We start from the raw sequence: 25,019 nt of genomic DNA, 5'->3' as shown, positions 1-25,019 counted from the left end.
GAAAGATTTTGGATTCCATCCTGGAGGTGATGTAAAAAACACTGAGGAATTCAAGCAGGGTGATGAGGAAATACATGTACTTTTTGAGAAAATTTCTGGGGCAGCAGTACAACTAGAGTACAGATTTCACAGGGGAGGGTATTAAGGAAGATTGGTGGATTAATATCATCCCTGCCATTTGCTATGAGTCCTGGTGGCACAATGGTTAAGCACTCAACCACTACCGAAAAAGTAGCTGGTTCAAACTCACCAGCTGCTCTGCGAGAGAAAGTTGTAGCAGTCAGCTTCCCTAGAGATTACAGCCTAGGAAAGCCTATGGAGCAGTTCCACTCTGTCCTATAGGGTCGCTCTAAGTCAAAATTGACTGGACTGCAATGGGTGTCTGCCTTTTGCATTGTATCGCGTTAGTGTGCTGCAGGCAACACAGATATAAGATAAGGTATAATTTCTGACTTCAAAGGAGAAAGGGAGGGAAAAGCAGGGCTTGCAGGTTTTAAGACTGTATCACAAAAATTTCAGAGAAAACTGTCACAGAAAATAAATTTTCTGGAATTTAAAGTGTCATCTTCTCAGGTTTTCATTCCCTGATTTTTCTTTTCTTTCTTTCTTTCCTCTGCACTTTATTATTTCCCACATCCTCCAAAAAATCTAATGCCATAGGGATTTCTCTGCTTTAGCTCTATGGTTGGTAAAATAGGGTTTAGTTCAACTGTGAGTAGCACCAAGGCAAATGGCTATGGCTTTAAAAAGACAGATGTGTTTTTTCTCTCATGTGAGTTTAGAGGAAAGCAGGCCAGGGGTCATATGGCAGGTCTGCCCTACAGCATTCTCAGGCATCCTGAGTGCTTTGGGCGGAGGCACTCCACTTCTAGGCTGTGACACTCATTCTCATGCCCCAAAAAGGAGCTTGAGGCCCCATGTTCAGGATCCAAGTGGCAGGACAGAGGAAGAGGAAAAATGGATAAGGCACAAGTCAGCAGTCTTCTATGGCAGTGTCCTGGGATATGGTCAGACAGCACTTCTACTGATTTCCCACTTGCTGGAGCTTAGTGATGGTGATCGACTCGACGGCACTGGGTAGTGATGGTGCTATACTCAGCTGCAAGTGAGATTAGGAAATGGAGCCTTTATTCCAGGGGGAATGGAGGGACAGGAATATATGCTTGGTGAAATATATAGGGTCCTCAGTGATGGAAGTCAGATAGAAAACAAGAGTCAATAATCCAGTAGAAAGTCTTTAGTGTTTGTTGATATTTTATATTAAAGTGAATATTCACTTTAAAATTTATTTAATGAATTCCTATCATGAGAAATATGTATATATGTATATGCGTGTGTGTATATATATGTATATACATATGAATAACGTAAGCAACGGAAAAAAAATGTGATAGGAGGATATACTCTTGGAAGACATTAGAAAAACAGTTGCTATGGAGTCAGTTCCAACTCATGGCAACCCCATATTTGTCAGAGTAGAACTGTGCCCTATATTCAATGGTTGATTTTTTGGAAGTAGATCACCAATCCTTTCAGGTTGCCTTTGGGTGGACTACAACCTCCAACCTGTTGGTTAGCAGCTGAGTGCAATAACCTTTTACACCACCCAGAGGTTCCCTTGAAAGGCACTGACAAAAGAAAAACAAAACAAAACCAATTTCCATGCAGTCAATTCCTCCCCATGATGACCCTATGTGTAAGGAGATTGAAAATATATCTATTTTTCATTTTGTCATATGCAGATAAGTGAAGAAATACTTTGTTTGGTGCCATCATTTTCTATTTTTGTGTTTTATTTTTATTGGATAACGTCCACTAGGCATCACGAAATTTGAAACCAGCCTCTTGGAAATTGGAAGAAATTCTCTGACATTAGCTATTGTGGGCAAATAGATCAATATTAGGAATATCATTTTACCTTCACAAATATATTCAGGGTATTGTTCCTTCTGCTTTATTTTAATTCCAGCATGATAAAAATGTGATTACATCAACCTCACCATAATGAAACACCTCGTCAGAAAAAAAAAAAAAAAACAGTGACCACATGAATGGTCTCTGTTTTATTTCTATATATGTTTTTATTTCCAGTCAACACAGTAAGAGTGTTCATACATGTATTTTCAACCATATCTAACCAAAACAACATTACTTATAATGGCATATAGTATATGCCATTGCAAATTTGACAACTAATGCACATTGGGGTCAATATTTGAATGGCTTCCTTAATTTCCTTTGTGTAAAAAGGAAATTAGTGAAAGCAGAATTTTATTGACAAATTGCAACTTTATTTGTTATCCTGCATTTATGCTTCTTTGTTTCTGACAGGCTTTTAAGTGGAAGACAGAGTATAATGTTAACCAAATTAAAGCATGCTTTTAAAACATTCTTCTGTAACACACTCTTACAATTAACAACTCTAAGTTGAAATTTGGTACTTTAAAGGCACTCTTGCTGCACAAATCCTGAAATATCTATTTCCCGTTTATTTATTCCTTCACTCAACAAATGTTTGTGTATTGGCTACAATGCGAAAAGCACTTCACTAGCCAACGCTGTTGTTGTTAGGTACATTAGTCGGTTCTGAATCATAGCAACTCTGTGGACAACCAAACAAAACACTGCCTGGTCTTGCACCATCCTCACAATTGTTGCTATATTTGAGACCATTGTTGCAGCCATTATGTCAGTCCATCCGGGAGTCTTCCTCTCTCTCACTGACCCTCTATATTGCCTAGTATTATGTCCTTTTCCAGGGACTAGTCCCTCCTAGCAACATGCCCAAATTAAGTGAGACAAAGTCTCACCATCCTTGCTTCTAAGGAGCATTTTGATTGCATTTCTTCCAAGATAGATTTGTTCATCCTTTTGGCAGTCTATAGTATATTTAATATTCTCCTCCAACATCAACATTCAAAAACATCAATTCTTCTTTGGTCTTCCTTATTCATTGTCCAGGTTTCATATGCATATGAGGCAACTGAAAACACTGGCTTGGGTCAGACACACCTTAGTATTCAAAGTGATATCTTTGATTTTTAACACTTTAAAGAAGTCTTTTGCAGCAGATTTACCCAACACAGTAAGTCCTTTGATTTCTTGACTGCTGCTTCTTTGGGCATTGACTATGAATCCAAGTAAAATGAAATCCTTAAGGACTTAAATATTTTCTCTGTTTATCATGATGTTGCTTATTGGTTTAGCTGTGAGGATTTGTTTTTTCTTTATGTTAAGGTGTAATCCATGCTGAAGGCTGTAGTCAACACAGGAGATGGGAAATACATAGAACATGATGTGAGAAATAACATATGTATATATATATATGTATACATATGAACGATACAAATGAAAAATTAAATAGCACCTATATGGCACTGGTTTTTATATGAATAAAATGCTTCTGGTCTGCAATAACAGGAATGGGTTAGATGAATGCTATGGTCCTTCAGAGGAGCCAACAAATACTTTGAAACTGTGATATGCAGAGTGTCAGGTAAAGCGACTGAAATTTTACCCTACTTGGGAGCTGATAGTTTTCCTGGTCACAGTTTCGTAGATTCTGGCAGAAGACCTGAGACTCCTAGGATAGAGACAAAAGATTTTATTTCCCAAAGTATAATAGGCAGCATTGGTTCCCCCGTGTCCTCCTATCCCACATGGGTAACGTGGAACATCACATATGACACATATACAGTAGATACGGGTTTCAGATGAGGAATCCTGAGCTTCGGAAATTTCAATCGTATAAACTTCTTAATTTTGGACCTGGAGTAAGACATTATCCTCGTTATCCAGTCAGGAAATAAATATGCTTCTAAGGGAGGCTTTAATGTTACCTTTGAAAACTGTTTGCTATAAAACTATCCTTGAAAATATTGCAGACTACAAAGCTGTCAAAGCCTCTTGTTCTTTCTATAAGACACTTCTCAGAAGTGATTAGATTTTGGACCCACCCTACATTGGTAAGTCCTTATTAACATACCAAAAGAAAACCCCTATTTTCAAACAGGGTCATATTTACGGGTGTGGGAATTAAGACTTTCATATATATAAACACCAAAAAACAAAACCTGTTGCCATTGAGTCAATTCTGACTCCTAGCGACCCTATAGGACAGAGCAGAACTGCCTCATAGGGTTTCCAAGGAGCACCTGGTGGATTAGAACTGCTGACCTTTTGGTTAGCAGCTGTAGCTCTTAATCACCATGCCACCAGAGTTTCCATATTGTTGTTGTTGTTAGGTACCATCGAGTCGATTCTGACTCATATAGACCCTATGCATGACAGAATGAAACACTGCCCGGTCCCATGCAATCCTTACAGTCTTTGTTATGCTTGAGCCCATTGTTGCAGCCACTGTGTAAATCCACCTCATTGAGGGTCTTCCTCTTTTCCACTGACCCTGTACTTTGCCAAGCATGATATCCTTCTCCAGGGACTGATCCCTCCTGACAACATGTCCAAAGTATGTAAGATGGAGTCTCACCATCTTTGCTTCTGAGGAGCATTCTGGCTCTACTTCCTCCAAAACAGATTTGTTTGTTGTTTTAGCAGTCCATGGTACATTCAATATCTTTGCCAACACTGCAATTCAAAGGCATCAATTCTTCTTCAGTCTTCTGTATGTATATCTTTGGAGGTACACAACTAAATCTATAACACCAGCAGTGGGAATTTGCCAATAACAACCAGCCCAAAAGGATGACTTTTTTAAAAGTTTTAGAAGTCAGAGATATAGGCTAACATCCTAAAGGTGAAAACATAATAGATGGGTATTTATTTATTGAACTTGAGAAAATTGTTCATGTTCAATATCTGTAAATTTCACCTTATGTAAGTACTTTGGATTTCAAACATAATATAAATTTCTGATATTTAAGTCTGCCTTATGGTAGCTTTAAATACATCGTCATGGAAAAAGTTCTGTTATTTTTCAAAAGAAGTCATTCTCACATATAGAACAGAATAATCATCTGAAGAATTTTCTGTGTGACAGTTGGGAAGTCCCCCTTCTGTGAAGTAAGCATTGCACTCCTATTGACAGGCACTTCTCCAGGTAAGATGTCCTTTATCTCCTGCAATGAAAGTAATTCCAAAAGATATAGGCTTTTCATTATACTTTGTCATCTTTGACATTTTCCGTTTGAGCTAGGCTTGCTCCACACACAATCTGATAAATTCCTACTCAGTGCTAGCCTAGAAATTGGTCACAATTGCCATCTACGTTTTCTGAACATGTGAAGAATATCTAATGTCAATTTGCACATATGGAAAATGAAATGTTTCATTCATTAAATAAAGTTAACAGTATTTTTTCAAAGGCAATCTTCAAAAGAGAAAAGGAAACTTTTTTTTCTTCATTTTAAGCAAACAAAAAGCATTTTCCAGACTTCTTTGAAGTCCAAGATACAAGTAGGCTAAGAAAATCCAGTCTGTGACCCTAGTGACAGGCAATAATATTTGTAGTAAATGTGAGAATCCTATTATTTGCCAATGGGGTTTTCTAAGAGCTCTCTGAAGGAATTTCTGCACTGAAGAGCTTTAAATGGCTAGTGATTTAATCTTGGGAGATGTGAGTAACTCAGAGTAAGTAGGAAAAGTCATTTGAAAATAATATGAAGTTATTAAATCATAAATTCAAGGAATTTTATAGCTGAACTTGCTCAAAGATAATTCAATAAAAACACTTTATTCATAAATGAGAAAACTGAAGCTCAAGAGTAAAGTGCCCATACAAGTGTAATAAGTTTCTACAAAATGAACATTAAAGGTCATGTCTCCCTACTCCCAGTAGAGTTGTTAACTCTGCAACTGGAGAGGGACTAGTTATAGAAGCAAAAGGAAAAGTCTCCTGAAGCAACATTGAATAATTTAGATAAACTACACAGCAGAGGAGGGAGGTCTACATTACAAATTACTGCATACAGTGCATTATTTGGAAAAGTCTTCTTCTAGGTGGTATTACTATAGTAGTCCACCAAGTATCTGTCAGTTTGTCATACTGTAGTGGCTTGTGTTGTTGTGATACTGGAAGCTTTGCCACCAGTATTTCAAATACCAGCAGGGTCACCGTCGGTAGACAGGTTTATGCTGAGCTCCCAGGCTAAGACAGAACAGGAAGAAGGACCTGGGAGTCTACTTCTGAAAATATCAGTCAATGAAAACCTTATGAATAACAGTGGAGCATTGTCTGATATGATGCCAAAAGATGAGCCTGCAGGTTGGAAGACACTCAAAGGATTACTGGGGAAGTTCTGTTTCCTCAAAGTAGAGTCGAACTTAATGCCATGGATAGAGTCAAGCTTTTGGGACTTCATTTGCTGATGTGGTATGACTCAAAATGAGAAGAAACATCTGCAAACATCCACTGATAATTAGAGTGTGGAATGTAGAAAGTATGAAACTAGGAATATAGGAAGTTTTCAAAAATGAAATGGAACATATAAACATCGATATCCTAGGCATTAGTAAGCTGAAATGGACTGGTATTGGCCATTTTGAGTTGGACAATCACATGCTTTACTACATGGGAATGACAAATGGAAGAGGCATGACATTGTGTTCATCATCAAAAAGAACATTTCAAGATCTATCCTAAAGTGTAATGCTCTCAGTGTATAATATCCCTGCGCCTACAAGGAAGAGTAGTTAAGATGACTAATATTCAGATTTATGCACCAGCCACTAAGGCCAAAGATGAAGAAATTGAAGACTTTTACCAACTTTTGCAGTCCGAAATTCATCTAACATGCAATCAAGTTGTACTGATAATTACTGGTGATTGGAATGCAAGAGATGGAAACAAAGAAGAAGGATTGATCATTGGAAAGAATGGCCTCAGTGTTAGAAATGATGCTAGAGATTGCATGATAGAATTTTGGAAGACCAATGACATTGTTGTTGCAAATACCTTTTTCAACAATATAAATGGCAACTATACATGTGGACCTCACCAGATGGAATACACAGGAATTAAATAGGCTACATCTTTGGAAAGAGATGATGGGAAAACTCAACATCATCAGCCAGAACAAGGCCAGGGGCCAACTGAAGAACAGACCATCAATTGCTCATATGCAAGTTCAAGTTGAAGTTGAAGAAAATTAAAACAAGTCCACAAGAGCCAAAACATGAAATTGTGTGTATACCACCTGAATTTAGAGACCACCTCAAGTATAGATTTGATGCATTGAACAGTAATGACTGAAGAACAGACCAGTTGTGGAATGACTTCAAGGAAATCATACATGAAGAAAGGAAATGGTCATTAAAAACACAGGAAAGAAAGAAAAAACCAGAATGAATGTCAGAAGAGACTCTGAAACTCGCTCTTGAATGTTGAATAGCTAAAGCAAATGGAAGAAATGATGAAGCAAAAAAGCTGAACATAAGATTTCAAAGGGCAGCTCAAGGAGGCAAATTAACGTATTATAATGAAATGTGCAAAGATTGGACATAGACAACCAAAAGGGAAGAACATGCTCAACATTTCTCAAGCCAAAAAAACTGAAGAAAAATTTCAAGACTCAAGTTGCAATATTGAAGAATTCTATGGGGAAAATATTAAATAATGCAGGATGTATCAAAAGGAGTTGGGAGGAATACACAGTCACTGTAGCAAAAATAATTTGTGAACGTTAAACCATTCCAGAATTTAGCATATAATCAAGAACCTAAGGTAATTAAGGAAGAGGTCTAAGCTGCACTGAAGGCATTGGTGAAAAAGAAAGCTCCAGGAATTGACAGAACCAATTGAGATTTTTTTAACAAATGAATGAAGCACTAGAGGTGTTCACTTGATTATGCCAAGAAATTTGGAAGACAACTATCTGGTCAGCCAACTGGAAGAGACACGTACTTGTACCCATTCCAAAGAAAGGTGATCCAACAGAATGTGGAAATTATTGAACAGTATTATTAATATCACACACAAATAAAATTTTGCTGAGGAGCATTCAAAAGCAGTTTCAGCAGTACATCCACAGGAAACTGTCATAAATTCAAGCTGGATTCAGAAAAAGACATGGAAGGAGGGATAACATTGCTGATGCCAGATGGATTATGGCTGAAAGCAGAGAATACCAGAAAGATGTTTAAAAAAAAAAAAAAGGAAAATGAAGAACACCAAGGCCACACGACAACTAAGAGCGCAAGAGACAGAAAGGGCCACATGAACCAGAGACCTACATCATCCTGAGACCAGAAGAACTAGTTGGTGCCCGGCCACAATCGATGACTGCCCTGACAGGGAGCACAGCCGAGGACCCCTGAGGGAACAGGAGATCAGTGGGATGCAGACCCCAAATTCTCATAAAAAGACCAAACTTAATGGTCTGACTGAGACTGGAGGAATCCCGGCGGCCATGCTCCCCAGACCTTCAGTTGACACAGGACAGGAACCATCCCCGAAGACAACTCATCAGAAATGAAAGGGACTGGTCAGCGGGTGGGAGAGAGACGCTGATGAAGAGTGAGTTAATTATATCAGGTGGACACTTGAGATTGTGTTGGCAACTCTTGTCTGGAGGGGGGATGGGAGGATAGAGAGAGAGGGAAGCCGGCAAAATTGTCAAGAAAGGAGAGACTGAAAGGGCTGACTCAAGATGGGGAGAGCAAGTGGGAGTAGGGAGTGAGATGTATGTAAACTCATATGTGACAGACTGATTGGATTTGTAAACGTTCACTTGAAGCTTAATAAAAGTTATTAAAAAAAAAAAAGATGTTTAGCTGTGTTTTATTGACTATGCAAAGGCATTTGACTATGTGGATCATAACAAATTATGGATAATATTGTGAAGAATGGAAATTCCAGGGCACATAATTGTGCTCAAGATGAACCCGTACTTAGACCAAGAGGCAGTCGTTCAAATAGAACAAGAGGACACAGCATGGTTTAAAGTCAAGAAAGGTATGTGTCAGGATTGTATCCTTTCACCATACTTATTCAATCTGTATGCTGAGCAAATAATCTGAGAAGCTAGACTATATGAAGAAGAGGGGGGCATCAGGATTGGAGGAAGAGTCGTTAACAACCTGCGTTATGCAGATGACACAACCTTGCTTGCTGAAAATGAAGAGGACTTGAAGGACTTACTGATGAAGATCAAAGACCACAGCCTTTGGTATTGATTACACCTCAATGTAAAGAAAACAAAAATTCTCACAACTGGACCAGTAAGCAACCTCATGATAAACAGAGAAAAGACTGAACTTGTCGAGGATTTCATTTTACTTGAATCCATGATCAACACCCATAGAACAAAAACAATTGCCAACCAAGAATTCTTTTCCCACCAAAACTGTCATTCAAAAACGAAGGGAAAAGCAAGATATTTCCAAATAAACAGAAGCTCTGGTCATTTGCCACTATCAGACCAGCTTTGTTAAGTATCAGTCAAGGGAATACTTCAAAGGGAAAGGAAAAATCATTAAATAAATACTTGTATCTATACATGTGAAAAATAAAGAAATACAAAATAAGAGAGATAGATTCCCCAAAAAAGCAACAACACAGGCAAACATAAGGACCAAAATTATATGATATTTTCAGGGAATAAACTCAGTAATTAAATCCAGCAAACAATACAATATGAAGTTTGTAAGATGCAAGTACAAAGTAAACTTATTGAATATAGGTTGCATATTGATGTTAATAGAGACACACCAAGAGAAACGGAGAAGTGAGGATTATATCAGGAATAGATTTAATATGTTTAATATGTTAAAGTTGTATGTTAACTGTTGTTCATAAGTTAAATTTGTTGTAATTGTAAATTGTGAAATCATTGAGAAAAAAACACTTAGAAAAAAGGAAGAAAGCAAAAGGCTCATTACAAGAAAGAAGCCACATACAAAAACAGAAAAACCAGAATTTAAGGAAAAAAAAACAAAGAGGTTATGAAATACTCAAAAAGCAAATAGCAAAATGAGTGAGGCAGAAACTTTACTTTCAGTAATAACCTTAAATGTAAATGGTTTAAACATCCCATGCAGAAGAGAAAGAGTGGCAGAATGGATGAAAAAACATGATCCACCCTTTTGCTGTCTATAAGAAACACACCTTAGACATAAGGACACAAACAGATTGAAAATTAAAAAATGGAGAAAAATATTCCATACAACCACTGCACAAAAAAAAAGCAGGGGTGGTCATACTGATATTATATAAAGTAGACTTTAAATCAAATCTATTACAAGAGATAAAGAAGTATATTACATAATAATAAAAGGGTCAATCCAGCAAGAAGACAACGATTATAAATATACATGGACCTGGTGGCAATGCTTCAAAATACATGACACAGATACTAATATGAACGGAGAAATAGACAACTTGACAATAAGAGTAGGGAATTTCAACACAGTACTTTCCATTATACACAGAACATCTAAAAAGAAGACCTCTAAGAATATTGAAAACTTAAATAAATCCATAAGACAATTAGACCTAATGGATATTAGAGAGATGCTATTCAAGACTACAACTAGATACCATCTCACCTCAGCTAAAATGGCACTGATAAAAACAAACAACAACAACAAAAACAGATAACAGCAAATGTTGGTGAGGATGTGGGGAGATTGGAACCCTTATTCATTTTTGGTGGGACTGTACAAGGTACAACTACTATAGAAAATGATATGGCGCTTTCTCGAAAAAACTAGAAATAGAACTACCCTATGATCCAGCAATCTCACTCCTAGAGATACACCCTAGAAACCTAAACATAATGGCACGAACAGATATGGGCACACCAGTGTTCACTGCTGTTTAACTCACAATAGCAAATAAGTGGAACTAGCCAGAGTGTCCATCAACAGATAAATGGATAAAGAAAATGTGGTACATACATACAATGGAAAACTATACAATAATAAAGAGCAATGATGAGTGCAAGAAACATATTATGACATGAATGGACCTGGAGGGTATAATGCTAAGTGAAATAAGTCAAAATATTGTATGTCCTCCTTTTATAAAAAAATAGGAATAGACACATATAGAGAGATCAGTATTCACTGGCGGTTACGAGGGAGTAGGGGAGGGGAAGTATGCTTAAGATTGTTGTTGTTAGCCACCGTTGAGTTGGTTTCGTCTCATAGCGACCCTATGTACAGCAGAACGAAACTCTGCCCGGTCCTGCACCATCCTCACAATCGTTGCTGTGCTTGAGCCCATTGTTGTAGCCACTGCGTCAATCCATCTTGTTGAGGGTCTTCATCTTTATCACTGGCCATCTACTTTACTAAGCATGATGTCCTTCTTCAGGGACTGGTCCCACCTGGTAACATGTCCGAAGTATGTGAGACGTAGTCTCACCATCCTTGCTTCTAAGGAGCATTCTGGTTCTACTTCTTCTAAGACAGGTTTGTTCATTCTTTTGGCGGTCCATGGTATATTCAATATTCTTTGCTAACACCATAATTCAAAGACATCAGTTCTTCTTCAGTTTTCCTTATTCACTGTTCAGCTTTTGCATGTATATGAGGTGAATGAAAACACCACTGCCTGGGTCAGGTACACCTTAGTCTTCAAGGTGACATCTTTGCTTTGTCACCTTTAGATTGCAGAGACTTGTTATTTTTGGTGATGGGAAAGTGACAGTGAATGAATGCGGGTGTAATGAGCAGGGCACAACCAAAGTAAATGATGTCACTCAGAAATGGGAAAAGTTTGCCTGTACTAAAGAATTTTGATATATATAAGAGGGAAACAACTCAAACAAAGACCAAAAAATGAGTATTTGGGCACATATGGATGGGTATAGGCATATAGATATATGGGTAGGTACAGGTGTATACACATAGGTAAGAACAGTTAGAAGTATGTTGCCTTGTTGCCATCGAGTCAGTTATGACTCATAGTGACCCTATAGGACAGGGTAGAACTACCCCATAGGGTTTCCAAGGAGCAGCTGGTGGATTCAAACTGCTGACCTTGCGACTAGCAGCCATAGCTCTTACTCACTGCGCCACCAGGGCTCAATAACCAAACCAAAACCAAACCCAGGGCCGTTGAGTCAATTCCGACTCATAGCGACACTATAGGACAAAGTAGAACAGCCCCATAGAGTTTCCAAGGAGTGCCTGGCTCCAATAGGTACATGTAAATACAGATATGTGGGTGCAGGCACATATATTCATTGAAGATACAATTATGGATACTCCATAGACATAACTAAATGCCTTCCCAGATTCCTTTTCTGGGTTTGAAAGCTTAGGACCATAGTCTCATGGGACAATTCAGTCAATTGGCATAACATAGTTCACAAAAATCATGATCTTCTTCCTAGAGAAATGAGTAGTGACTGGGGTCTTAAAAGTTTACGAGCAGCCATCTAAGATACAACTACTGGTTTGTACCCACCAGGAGCGAAAGAGTAAGAAGATAACCAAAAGTTCAGGGAAGAAACAAGTCTATATGAGCCACAACCTCATCTACTCCAGGACCAGAAGAACTAGATGGTACCTGGCTACCAACACTGACAGTTCTGATCCAAGTCCAAGTAGATGGTCCTGAATAGAAAGGAATGGTAGAAAAATGCGGAACAGAACTCAGATTCTTAAAAAGAAACCCAATAAATATATAAATAAAAGCCAGACAAACTGGGACAGTAAAGAACCCAGGACTCGCTGAGACTATTGCCCTGAGATACTCTTTAAACCTAGAACCAAATCTATCCCCTGAGATCACCTTTTAGTGAAATGGCAGAGTGACACACAAATTAAAGGAAGTTACCCATAAATTTGGTGCTCTACTTAAAAACCATCTGTATGAGATCAAAAGGTCAGCAATTACCCAAGAGCAAAGATGAGAGGAATGCTAACACATTGTGATAAATATAACTAATGTCACTGAACAATTTATGTGGAAACTATGAAATGGGAACCTAACTTTCTGTGCATACTTTTACCAAAAACTCAATTAAAAAAAAAAAGAATGCATCCGGTGCCCAAGTTTTGAGTGGTGAAAGTGAAGGCTCTGTTTATCAGAATTTTTTTTTTTATGCATTAGAGTGTTCCATGAAAGGAGGAACAGTGTTTGGATATTGCTTATGGAAAAATTAAAAAAAAAAAAAAAGGCAAATGTCTACAACTTGTTTTCTATTGTATTAGTATGTGTTATTAGTTTATTGTATTATTATTTACGTTTCAATTCTTTATAATCTATTCGGGGTGAATTTCATTAGGTAGCACAGGCCATTTTTATATTTGGAGCTCTGTCTTCTCTTACATAGTTAATGGAGTTATCTTCCAAAAAACAGAGTAGTGATGTTTAAATTTGCTCTTTTAATTTACAAAGTCATATTTATCACTTTTCCTGTCAGAGAAGAGATTCATAAACATATAATCATATATAAATTAAATTATATTTATATGTTTTTGGAGATACCACACAGAATCAGCAGTGTAAAGAAAATACACATTCTGAATATTTGTAATGCATTGCAAAAGCCATTTTCTTCACCTTCCACTCGTAAATTATGCTTTGTTAAACAACTTAACATAAAAGGCAAAGATGTTAATTTCATCTGAAAATCACACTAAATGGTGTGAAAGTATTAAGATAACAACACGTTCTGTGTATTCATTGACTTGGCTTCTAAGAAGAAAGATCAGATAAAGTTTCTTTCCTTTTTTTTGTTTTAATTCACAACTTGAAAATTAAGAATTCTTGGCATTAAAAACAAAAACAAACCCTTTAATATAAATTCATTCAAGTAAGAGGATACTAAAAACAAACATTCTATCCCATCTTTTAGCAAACAAGAAAATTGAGAGTGAAATAAATTGATGATACAAATAAACTTACACTGTAAGTAAATTGTCCAAAAAAAAAAAAAAAAGTGAATAAAGCCTGTGTTTCCTGAATTTTTCCAATGTTTTTAGAATATTGCACCCAGAATGATATTGGTCTCTTTTATATATCAGGAGAGCTTTTGAGTCATTTGCATTTCAATCAGTGAAAAAGGCATCTTTGTTTTCATAAAATATTTAGCAATATGAATTTTATTTTTGTCAGGTGATTAAAATGAAATTATAATTCCAATCCAGTGCAATTTTCATAAAACCGGTAAAGTAGCCGTTATAATTATCCCTGATTTATGAGGTGAGGTAGGGAGAGAGAAAATTTTCTGGTTTCAGGCCCCATATGATAGTTTTCATCCCCAACTCAGTGTAAATATCGTTTCTTCAATGTAAAAACAAACAAAAAAAGGATACTGCTGTGACTGATGATTTATAATCAGTTTTTATAATCAATTTTATTCTGTCATAACAATGACCTCGTAATGATATAGAAATATTCATTCAGGTCTACATTTCGGTTTGTGCTGATTTATTGGGTGAATTTTATGGAATGAAAAAAATGAGCCATATAATATTTTATTATTAGATGGAACAGCCATATTGTTAAAGTAATGTTTTCAAAACAGACGTTAACACAGGCTTATCCAAAAATTACACTAAAAATTGCTACAAATTTTATGTGTTTTGAACAAGCTAGTTTTTTCAGAATCATACTTAATCCCCACAAATCCTGTTGTTGGGCTTCCAGAAATGTTTCTCAAGTTTTTCTTTACTGTTTTAATTGTGTTAAAACCTAAGTCCTGATTTAAAAATCCTTATTTGAAAACTCAAAGTATTTTGCTCTCTCCTTTTTATGCCATTCATTTCTCCCTTTAATCCTTTCTTCACAATGCAGCTAGAATTATATGTACTAGAAATTACACCTACTCATGCCATCCCCAAACTTGAAAATCTGTCTTGCCTGTATGTAAAGTCCACCTTCTAGACTACATATACAAAGGCCTGTCAAAATTCCTGCAAGCTGTAATTCTGCGAATTGACTCTCTTACTCATGCTTTACTGAGCCAGTCTGTTTTCCAAACCTGGAGTACTTCTCAGTTGTTCGTATTTTATTCAGTCAGCCTCTTTTCTTTCTTCTTCTTTTTGTATTCTACTTACTAAACACCTTAAGCACCTACTTGATTGTTGTGATAGCCTGTGGTAGTATTTCAGTCCTAGAGGGAGTGTTTTGTTGAAGTTTAGTGCTCATCCTGCAGAAGGTAGCCAGCATGTAGTATGTGTAGTGATTTTGGTTTACAAACAACAACAAACCAAAACCAAACCCCAAAACAAAGCAATAACACACACACACAAACATAAACACACACACCCCAAAAACAAACAAATGTTTTTGCACTTGGAATGGAGCCCCTAGTAGATGGCATATTCTAAGACATCACCCAACAGTCAGGAATACGCACATACTGAAGGGCGGTTTTAGAGCACAGCAATGTTCCTGGCATTCCTGTTGTTACAAAGGATCTATTTGTAATTCAAAATTGACAGTATGGATTGAGATGCCATTGTAGAAGTGTAGGCTTGTGTGTGTTTGAGTTCTGTATGTGTATTTCAAAAAGAATTTGCATACATTCTGTGTGGATCAGCATCACACTGCAAAATAGTATAATTTGCATTCAGAGCAAATCATTAAAATTACCATGTTTCATAATGTATATCATTTTCTCTCTTTCCATTAGGTAGAAAATGGTTGGCTGGGTCTACCTACTGTGAAGACTTGAAATCAGACAACTACAGCTTTGATTCTCAAAGTGTTTCAGGATGTAAATGTAGTCTGACTTTTCCCTGATGGGCAGTTAAATCATGGACACGCTAAGCAATTTACTTTGGACTATCCTTCCAAAAGATGCTTTGGCTTCTCTCTTGAATGCTTACTAAGCATTTGTAGCTGACAAGGAAAAGAAGGAAAACTGTGAACTGTAAAGTTATCTTACAATGAAAATTACGAGCACATCTTGCATCTGTCCAGTTCTAGTGTGTCTCTGTTTTGTGCAGAGGTGTTATGGAACTGCTCACCATAGCTCCATCAAGGTGACCAGAAACCAAACCAAACACATTGAAGGTGAAACCGAAGTCCACCATCGCCCTAAAAGAGGATGGGTATGGAATCAGTTCTTTGTTTTAGAAGAACATATGGGGCCAGATCCACAATATGTTGGAAAGGTAAGTTTTCGATTGTTGTCTATTTCTTCTTCTGGGGAATTTCAGGGTGAGATGAATGTACACTTGGAATAAGATTTGAAGAGATATAGAACATGGAAGTGAATTATGATGTAGAAAACTGTCATTTGTGCTAAACATTTTAAAATGTACATTATCAATCATATCACATCTTCCTAAACGCTGGTCACGTATACCAGGCAGATTGTTCTTCACCAGCTTATTATACTCTTGCGTAAAGGGGAAAAATGTCATTGATCGCACCATTTAGCCGTTTTGCCTTTTATTACCATGCAGGTATATTGGAACTCCCAACATCCCTTATTGGTATGTTGATATTTAGAAATATTTTTATCTATTACTAATGCGTTTGAGGCTAAAAAAAAAAAAAAAAAAAAGACACCATATCATGGTATTTAATATATTTCTAATCGTTAAGAAGATTCTATTCTCATTTAAATCAACCTTTGGAAGCATATGAACATTTTTCCAATTCTCCAAAATAATTTATATAAAAAAGGGCTGGTATATTTTAAATACTGACTCTCTTCTGGATATACAGGCTTTGTTAAAAGACTAAAAGAATGAAGTTGGCAAAAACGATCAATAATTTCAGATCAAGTTGACTTTGTCTCACAAATACAAACAAGAAAATTCATTGGCTTGCCAAGATGTTTAGGGAATTGTGTGATTAGTAATTGTTGTTGTTATAAATAACATAAGAAAACGAGGTTAAATATGTATCATCTAGGCCCTGGGGTAGAGGATCGGGTATACAGTGGAGAAGCATGCCTCTGATTAATTACTGCTCTGACTAAATTACATTTAAACTATGCTCATGGTTACCTGTAAGAAGAAGAGACTGGAAATTACACTCAATAAGTTTGTCAGTACCTATGGGAGAAACAGCAAGCACAGCCGTGGGATCTCCATGGCTGCAGCCTCCCTGGCTTCCATCTCCCTGCTTGGCTATTTATTCTTACTTTAGTACTGTTAGTACTGAAAAATAGTACTCCCTGCAAGCCACGGAGCTTCCCTAATGTGTAGGCACTGCAGGGTCACAAACCATCTGTTCCACCCCTCATCAGAAAGGACTCAGCTGCACCTACATTTTCAATCCAAGGCAGACGCTGTGGAGTTGAAAAATAGAAATCAAAAAGAGACCTGAAACAATTATGTTATCATTTTCTTACCTGCATATTAAAATGCAACAAAAGATTCACCTTCATTGTATTCTTTTTTTCCCTACAAAGTATTTCATGAAGTAAAAGAAAGCAAATGTACAAAAATCGAATCAAAATACAGTGAATTACTAGAAAAATATTTTTGTTCTGAATGTCAAAAGCCTGTATCTTTATTGTTTTCAATCCTTGAGAAGAAGAAAAAGAGCAAATTTTTCTTTTTAATGCTCCCTTAGGAGTAAATCAAGAGGAAAAAAAAATGTATTATAAGAATGTTTTATTCTGCACCTTTTTAATTTTATTATAACTAAAAAACTAGAATGGGATTTTATAGGAAGGGCAGGGACCAGAAATCAGAAACCCTCTCATTTCCTCTTGCATCATCTAGTTTTAGTAAAGGATGAAGCCTCACTAGGTAGAGCAATGCCAAGCAGCGTTCTGGGCTTGGGTGCCAGCCAGCACATGGCTGGGCGTTCCTCACTACATGGGGAGGGGAAGAGGTCTGTGAGCTGTGATGTTTGTGTGTGCTCTGTGGAAGCTGCCATTCATTCTATTGTTTGTAGTAGTCACAGGCAAATAGAATGTGAGATCCCCTTATTCCATATCTGGCCTGGGGCCCTTCCACTCACAGTTTTTCTACTCTGGACTTATGCCTATATGGGAGATTCAAACTTAGCTACAGAGATTCTTTCCTCACTCCTGCTACCTACACCTTGCCATAAATAAAACACAAAACAATAAATGAATGAATAAATAATAGAAAAACCCCTGTAAATCTCAGCCATCTATTTTTGCTTAAAATAACAGCTTAATCTGCCATTATTTTACTTAGAACATGAATTTATATGTCACACATACAAATACATTCCTACTGAACCAGCCATATATTTTCACAGCACTGCTGAATAAAAGAGAATTGTTACAGTTATGGGCACAATAAGAGGCCCTTCGGAGAGGTAAAATTATCCCCTCCCCTGTACCCATCACTGCCGCAGAAGTGCCAGCAAGAAGCCTATTGACAAAAAAAAAAAACAAAAGTACAGACTATAAAGTTCTACTATTAAGAATATTTTTAAGGATGAATTATCTAAGTTTGTTTCAAATTATCCTTGAGTTTTGTTGCTATTTTCTATATCTATTTTTTTTATAGTTATACTTCACATGATACAACAATGTACAGGACTTTTGATGAGTTCAAACTTAAGTGTTTTGATACATGCCAACTTCTATTTCTTATAGTCTTTTCTTAGTGATTAAATCAATGATTTCTTAGTTAAACGTATACAAGAGTTATTTTGTTGACATTGGTCAATATGTTCACTCTTAACTCTCTCTCTATGTATATGTATATTGCTAAGGCCATAATCATAAGTCATTGCTAATGGGAAATGAGAATATATATATAGTAATTTATAGACTATTTTTCTACAATGTGGTGTCCAATGAGAGATGAAATACTCAAACTGGCATTAAAAAAAAAAAAAAAGAAAACCCGAATCTGTTGTCATTGAGTCAATTGAGTCAGTGCCGACTCACAGTGACCCTATAGAACAGAGTAGAACTGCCCCATAGGGTTTCCAAGGAGTGGCCAATGGATTCGAACTGCTGACCTTTTGTTTAGTAGCCAAGTTCTTAACCACTATGCCACCAGGGTTCCTAAACAGCATAGGAATACATATATCATTAATATGATCCTGTGTTAAATGTCTTTTTACATAATTGAAGGATTAGGGTAAGGAGAATATAATTAGAAAGTAACTCCTCTCTTTGAGTAAATTACATCATAATTAGTCAAAATCAGGTAAAAACTAGTACAGATTTTTTTTCAAATGTTGAGCCATGCTGAATGAATGCTCCTATAAATAAGAATATCATTTTATATATTATACAAATTCTAAAATCCATACCATACATCATCCCTGTCATTGGAGTAGGCTCATTTTCTTCATGAGATCCTGGTAGAATTGTAAGTGGGGAAAAGCTGGGTTTAAGTTATATCTTCCCTGCTTGCTTTCTGTGTTAGAACTGGCAAGTCACTTTAATTCCCTGAGCCTCTGTGTCCCTACGTATAAGACTGAGTAATACTATTGGACATTTCTATTACTCATTGAAGTGCATTAAAAGATCTGGTTTATGGTTTAGATTGCGGGTCAGTTAAATTACTATCGTGGGACAAATCCAGTCTACTTGCCTATACTTTAGTATAGCTTGCAACCTAAAAAAGTTTTTTTCCGCTTTTCAATTGTTAAAAAAGGAAAATATGTTGTGACACATGGAAGCTATATAAAATCCAAATTTCAGTGTCTGTAAATAATATTTTAATGAAAAACAGCCACACGTATTCATTCATTCATTCATTCGTTCATTCATGTGTTATCTGTCGCTGACTTCATGCTATAATGGCAGAAGTGAGTAATTGCAACAAAGTCCATAAAGTCTAAAATATTTACGATCTGGGCATTTCTGAAAAAATGTTTGGAAGGCCCTGTTTAAGATGTCTGCCTAACCTATTACCCTGTGAACTCCCTGGAAGCAGGTTCTGGTACCTTTTCTTCTTTGTACACCCAGAACCTATTACGTGCCTGTTGTAATAATCAAATGTGTTAATTCATTGGAAGATACTCTGTAAAATGTAAGCTTCTGTAGTCATGTTAATAGTGGTTATATTTATTTGAACTTATTGAAACAAAAATCTTCTCTATAAATGACCTTGCTTATTTATTTTATAGATAAACATGAATTCAGCATTAAAATCACTCTCACTGAACTTCTCACTCCTTGTCTGTCGTCTTCCTGACACATACACAAAAAAACCCTTTGCCTTTGAGGCAATTCCAACTCATAGTGACGCTATAGAATATAGTAGAACTGCCTCATAGGGTTTCCAAATATGGATTTTATATAGCTTCCATATGTCACAAAATATTATTTTTTTCAAGAATGGAAAAGTGAAAAACTTAAAAAAAAAAAAATACTAAAGCACAGGCAAATAGACTGATGGACTACAACCGCCGACCTTTCAGTTAGCAGCTGAGCTGTTAACCACTGTGCCACCAGGGCTCCAATATATATACACATACATATACATACATTTGCATCTGTGCTCATGTCTTATCCCTTTTCTCTCCCAGAGAATACGTTTCCTCCTCTAGTCCAAGGATAATCTGTCTTCCATATCCTGACTCCTTCCATCCTGTTAAAGAGTTTAATTCCTCTGCTGGTTAATTCTGAGCTAATCCAACTCCATCCATTCTTTTACAAAAATAATTATGTCTTGATATTATGGATTGAATTATATTCTCCCAAAATATGTGTTATAAATCCTAACCTCTACGCCTGTGGTTATAATTCCATTTGGGAATGGGTTGTCTCTGTTCTGTTAGCGAGGCAGGATTAGTACATGCGTGTCTTGAGTCAGTCTCTTGTGAGATATAAGAGCAAGTGAGCAGTGATGGGGTAAGATAGATGTCAAGATGCATGAAGAACCAGGAAACAAGCTAAAGAGACAAGACCTTCCCCTTAGACCTAACAGAGAGAGAAAGACTTCCCCCAGAGCTGGTGCCTGAATTTAGACTTCTAGCCTCCTAAACTGTGAGAAAATGAATTTATGTTTATTAAAGCTACCCACTTGTGGTATTTCTGTTATAGCAGCACTAGATAACTAAGACAGTTACTGTTTTGTTTGTTGCATTACTTATCTTCTCACGCAAATGTCTGGAAAGTATAATCAGCCCCTGAGTCTCCACTTTCACCTCCCATTCACTAACCTCAAAATAATCAGGCTCAGTTTACTGCTTTTTATAAGGCCACTGATTCCACAGTTAAACTAAGGTCACTTCCCACTGTTAAATCCTATTATCTTTATTTAAATTCTTTCATTTTAAGATACGAAAACGTTGACTATTTCCTCCTTGTAACTGCTTCTCTTTGCTTCTGTAACACTCTCGTCTTATTCCTCACCTATCATAGTGGCAATTTCTTCTCATTATATTCCTTCTTCCAATCTCACCTTAAATTTTGGTGTTTCCTGTGGTTTTGCCCTTAGCCTTATTTTAGGGCATACTTCTCTTCTGCAATTTAATCTAAACCTATAACTACCACACTTAGCCTTATAACTCCCTGAATAGTATCTACAGTTTTGAGGCAACTTGGAAGAAAGGCCTAGGTGGTCTACTTCTAAAAAGCAGCCATTGAAAATCCCGTGGTACACAGTTCTACTCTGATGCGTATAGTGTCACTGTGAGTCAAAATCAACTCCAAGGAGACTGGCTTGGTTTGGTTTATATGTGTAGTGTACAGGATCGTCTGAATGAACCACGTGTATATTTGACTGTACATATGTAAAACTGGACTCAACACTCCTGCTTCCTACATTAAACCAAGAAACCAAACCCATTGCTGATGAGTTGATTCTAACTGATAATGACCCTATAGGACAGAGTAGAACGGCCCCCTAGGGTTTCAAAGACTCGAAATCTTTATAGAAACAGACTGCCGCATCTTTCTCCTGCAGAAAAACTAGTGGGTTTGAACCATCGACCTTTCAGTTAGCAGCTGGGCGCTTAACCATTGCACCACCAGGGCTCCTTTCTCACACATTTTGTTGTTCTTAGTTGCTGTCAAGTTGATTCCAACTCAGAGACCCTATGCACAACAGAACAAAATGCTGCCCGATCCTGTTCCATCCTCACAATCATTGCTATGTTTGAGCCCAGTGTTGCAGCCACTGTGTCAATCCATCTTGTTGAGGACATTCCTCTTTTTTGCTGATCCTCTACTTTACCAAGCATGATATCCTTGTCCAGGAACTGGTCCCTCATACACTACCCCTCCTGTATAACCTTTCCTAATTCTTAGCATCAGTAACCATTCAATCGCTTAAGCCAGAGTTGTAAGCGCCACTTATTTTTATTTCACTTATTCCATTTGTCATATCCTATCAGTGTCTTAATTCTTCTACCTCCATTTTTTTCTGCTATGAACATTCTTTGCTATTTTTATTATATTATTTTCAAGCTTCCGTTTCTTCTTGTCTGTGTAAAGTTCGTATGTTTCTTTACTCAGTTACAAACAAATACAAATATATATATTTTATCACCTCTTTTCTGCACAAATATTAGCTTGGAATATATACTAGTATGCACACTGTCCTGACATTTTTCTATATCAACACATCGTGAGCTTGCTTATCGTTTTTTAGAGCCGTATAATATTCAGTTATCTAGATGTAACATAGTTTATTTATCCAGTGTTTATTATTGGGTCCTGTTTCCTTTACCAGCAGCAGTTGTATATCATCCTGGCTCTTCATTTCCATTTACCTATACCTTCTCGTCTCTCCAATTTCCCTCAAAATTCCAAGGTGCTTTGAAGTTCAACCTTAGACTTTACAACCTGATACCCTTCTTTAAGCAGTTATCTCAGGAAATCTTGGGCACAACCCATTCATTTAATATTTTATCTCAGGGATATTGGTCTTTCATTTCTTTTCTCATCATTTATAATGATTTAAAACATCAGTGCAAATGATAGATTTCATCTTAGTTTCTTTCTCCATTCAAACAATCTTCATCTTCTCTCTTCTAGGATCTTATACAGTTATTTTCATAACTGTACATAAAAAAAATAGGTCCACAAATACCCTGTACTTTATCTTCAATCCCTGTTGCTCTTTCAAATCAAAATCTAGCCTTACTTAAAAATCGTGACAACAAATATCCCTTCCAAGAACACCTATTTTGTTTTTGTTTTCCTCTTAATTCGGTGGTCTTTCAATCCCCTAGGACATACCATGACTTTTTAGCACCTTCCCAGTTTGCCTTAAAACTCTAATAGCCTCCTCCTTATTCTTAGCCAATGATCTCACCAGTAACTTTGTGGGAAAAACAGAAATACAAGAACTGATCATGACCCCAACAAATTTATCAATATAATTATATCTGTACCCATGTACTCTGTCTTCCCACTTGATAATGCTGTATTTCTGTATTCCACACCCCTCCACTTTCCAACTCCATTTCAGTTTTGAATTTTTTGGTTTGTTTCAAAATAAAAAAAAATATATGCCAAGATACACTTGCAATTAAAGGGTCTCCTTTTCACTTTGCCCTTTTCTCCCCTTTTCTCACCAATATCTTTAGGATGGCACTTTAAAATTTTTATGAATTTTCATTGTTTCTTTATTAGATTAACAGCATCTAGAGTACATATTTTATCCCTCCTTTCCAGCACAAATATTAGCATATTATATACACAAGCAAGTACACTATCCTCACATATTTCTCTATCAGTACAGAGTGTGTCTACTAATTTTTTTTAGAGCCACATAGTTAGTATTCCACTAAATGGATGTACCATAGTTAACTTTATATTTACCTAGGTAGTTGGCAATACTGGTGTTCTTTATTTCTTCAAGTGGAATCAAATTACTGTCTAGTGGTCTTTCACTGTTTTCTTTTTTATTTCATGTAGGGCAAGTTGGCTAGCACGGAATTCTTTCCCTTTCTCTCTCTTTTGAATCTGAGAAAGTCCTTCACTTTCGAAGGATAGTCTCACGAACATGTAATTCTTTGTTAATATTTTTATTTCCTTTTAGTACTTTGAAAATGACATCTTGTTACTTCTGTCTCCCATAGTTTCTAATGAAAAATAAGCATTAATCTTTATTCTTATTGATCATGTCTTTCATGTGATGAGTCACTACTCTTACTGCTTTCAAGATTGTTTTTGTCTTTCAACAGTTTGATTAAGATGTGTTTATCCTACTTGGAGTTTGCCGATCTCCTTGGATATATATAAAAAAAAAAAATTAGTGTTTTTCATCAAATTTGGAAAGTTTTCAGCCATCATTTCTCCAAATATATTTTCAATCTCTTGCTCTCTATCTTCTCCTTCTGGGACTCACATTATATGTAGTTCGGTATGCTTTATGGTGTTCAATAGTTCTCTGAGACTCTATTTTATTTATCTTTTGTACTTTCTTTTACTCAGCTCAAATAATATAAATTAACCTGTCTTCAAGTTTACTGTTTCTTTCTGCTATTCACTCAAATCTGCTGTTGAGTCCCTCTAATGAGTTTTTCATTTCACTTTTTAACTTCAGAGTTTATATTTGGTTCTTTTGACATTTTTGTCTCTTATTGATATTCCATGTTTGGTGAGATTGTTCTTTTGTTTTTTAGACAGTTTCCTTTAAACCTGAGGACATAATTAAAATATCTGAGTAATCCTCGTAAGTATACTGTCTGGAATTCCTCAAGGACAGTTTCTATTGCCCACCCCTCTCCTGTATATGAAACACTTTGCTATTTCTTTGCATGTCTTGTAATTTGTTATTAAAAGTTTAACATTTTAAATAATATAATGCGACAACACTGGAAATCAAAATCTCCCCCTTCCCCAGGTTTTGTTGTTGCTATCATTGTTGCTTGTTTGTTTTGTTTCTTTTATGAACTAATATTGTAAAGTCAGTATTATTTGTCATGTGTGGCCATTGAAACCTATGCTCAGTTTAGCGGTCAACTGACTTAAAAATGCTTTTCTTAACTACCTGGTACTAATAAGCCTCCCAGCCTTTGGCAAGAGGCTCTGTGTGCATGTTGAAATGTGCCTTTAACATTCAAACTGCACTGGAAAACTTTTTCTTAGCCTACACTATCTGCTTCTACAAAGCCTCAATGTCAGCTTAGAGCTTTATCTATTTTTTTTTTTTCCCTGAGCTTGGGAACAGCTCTGGGAATGTACACAGCCTATCTATGCAAATGGCTTTTTAGATTTTCAGGAATATATTGGAGTTTTTCAAAACTGTTA

General features: G+C 36.4%; 1 protein-coding gene across 2 annotated transcripts in view; it reads left to right on the top strand.

Annotated features, from left to right (window-relative positions):
- Positions 1-25,019, top strand: part of LOC126063261 (cadherin-18) — a 1,172,813-nt gene that overhangs the window by 766,141 nt on the left and 381,653 nt on the right. For both annotated transcript variants that reach the window (XM_049861519.1, XM_049861523.1), the window contains one exon: positions 15,549-16,032. In XM_049861519.1, coding sequence (XP_049717476.1) covers positions 15,805-16,032 — 228 coding nt within the window. In that variant the 5' untranslated portion in view covers positions 15,549-15,804. The remainder of the gene's footprint in view (positions 1-15,548; positions 16,033-25,019) is intronic.

This window comes from Elephas maximus, chromosome 2 (assembly GCF_024166365.1).
Source record: "Elephas maximus indicus isolate mEleMax1 chromosome 2, mEleMax1 primary haplotype, whole genome shotgun sequence".
Taxonomy (NCBI): Eukaryota; Metazoa; Chordata; class Mammalia; order Proboscidea; family Elephantidae; genus Elephas; species Elephas maximus.
This window is presented reverse-complemented; position numbering and strand designations above follow the sequence as displayed.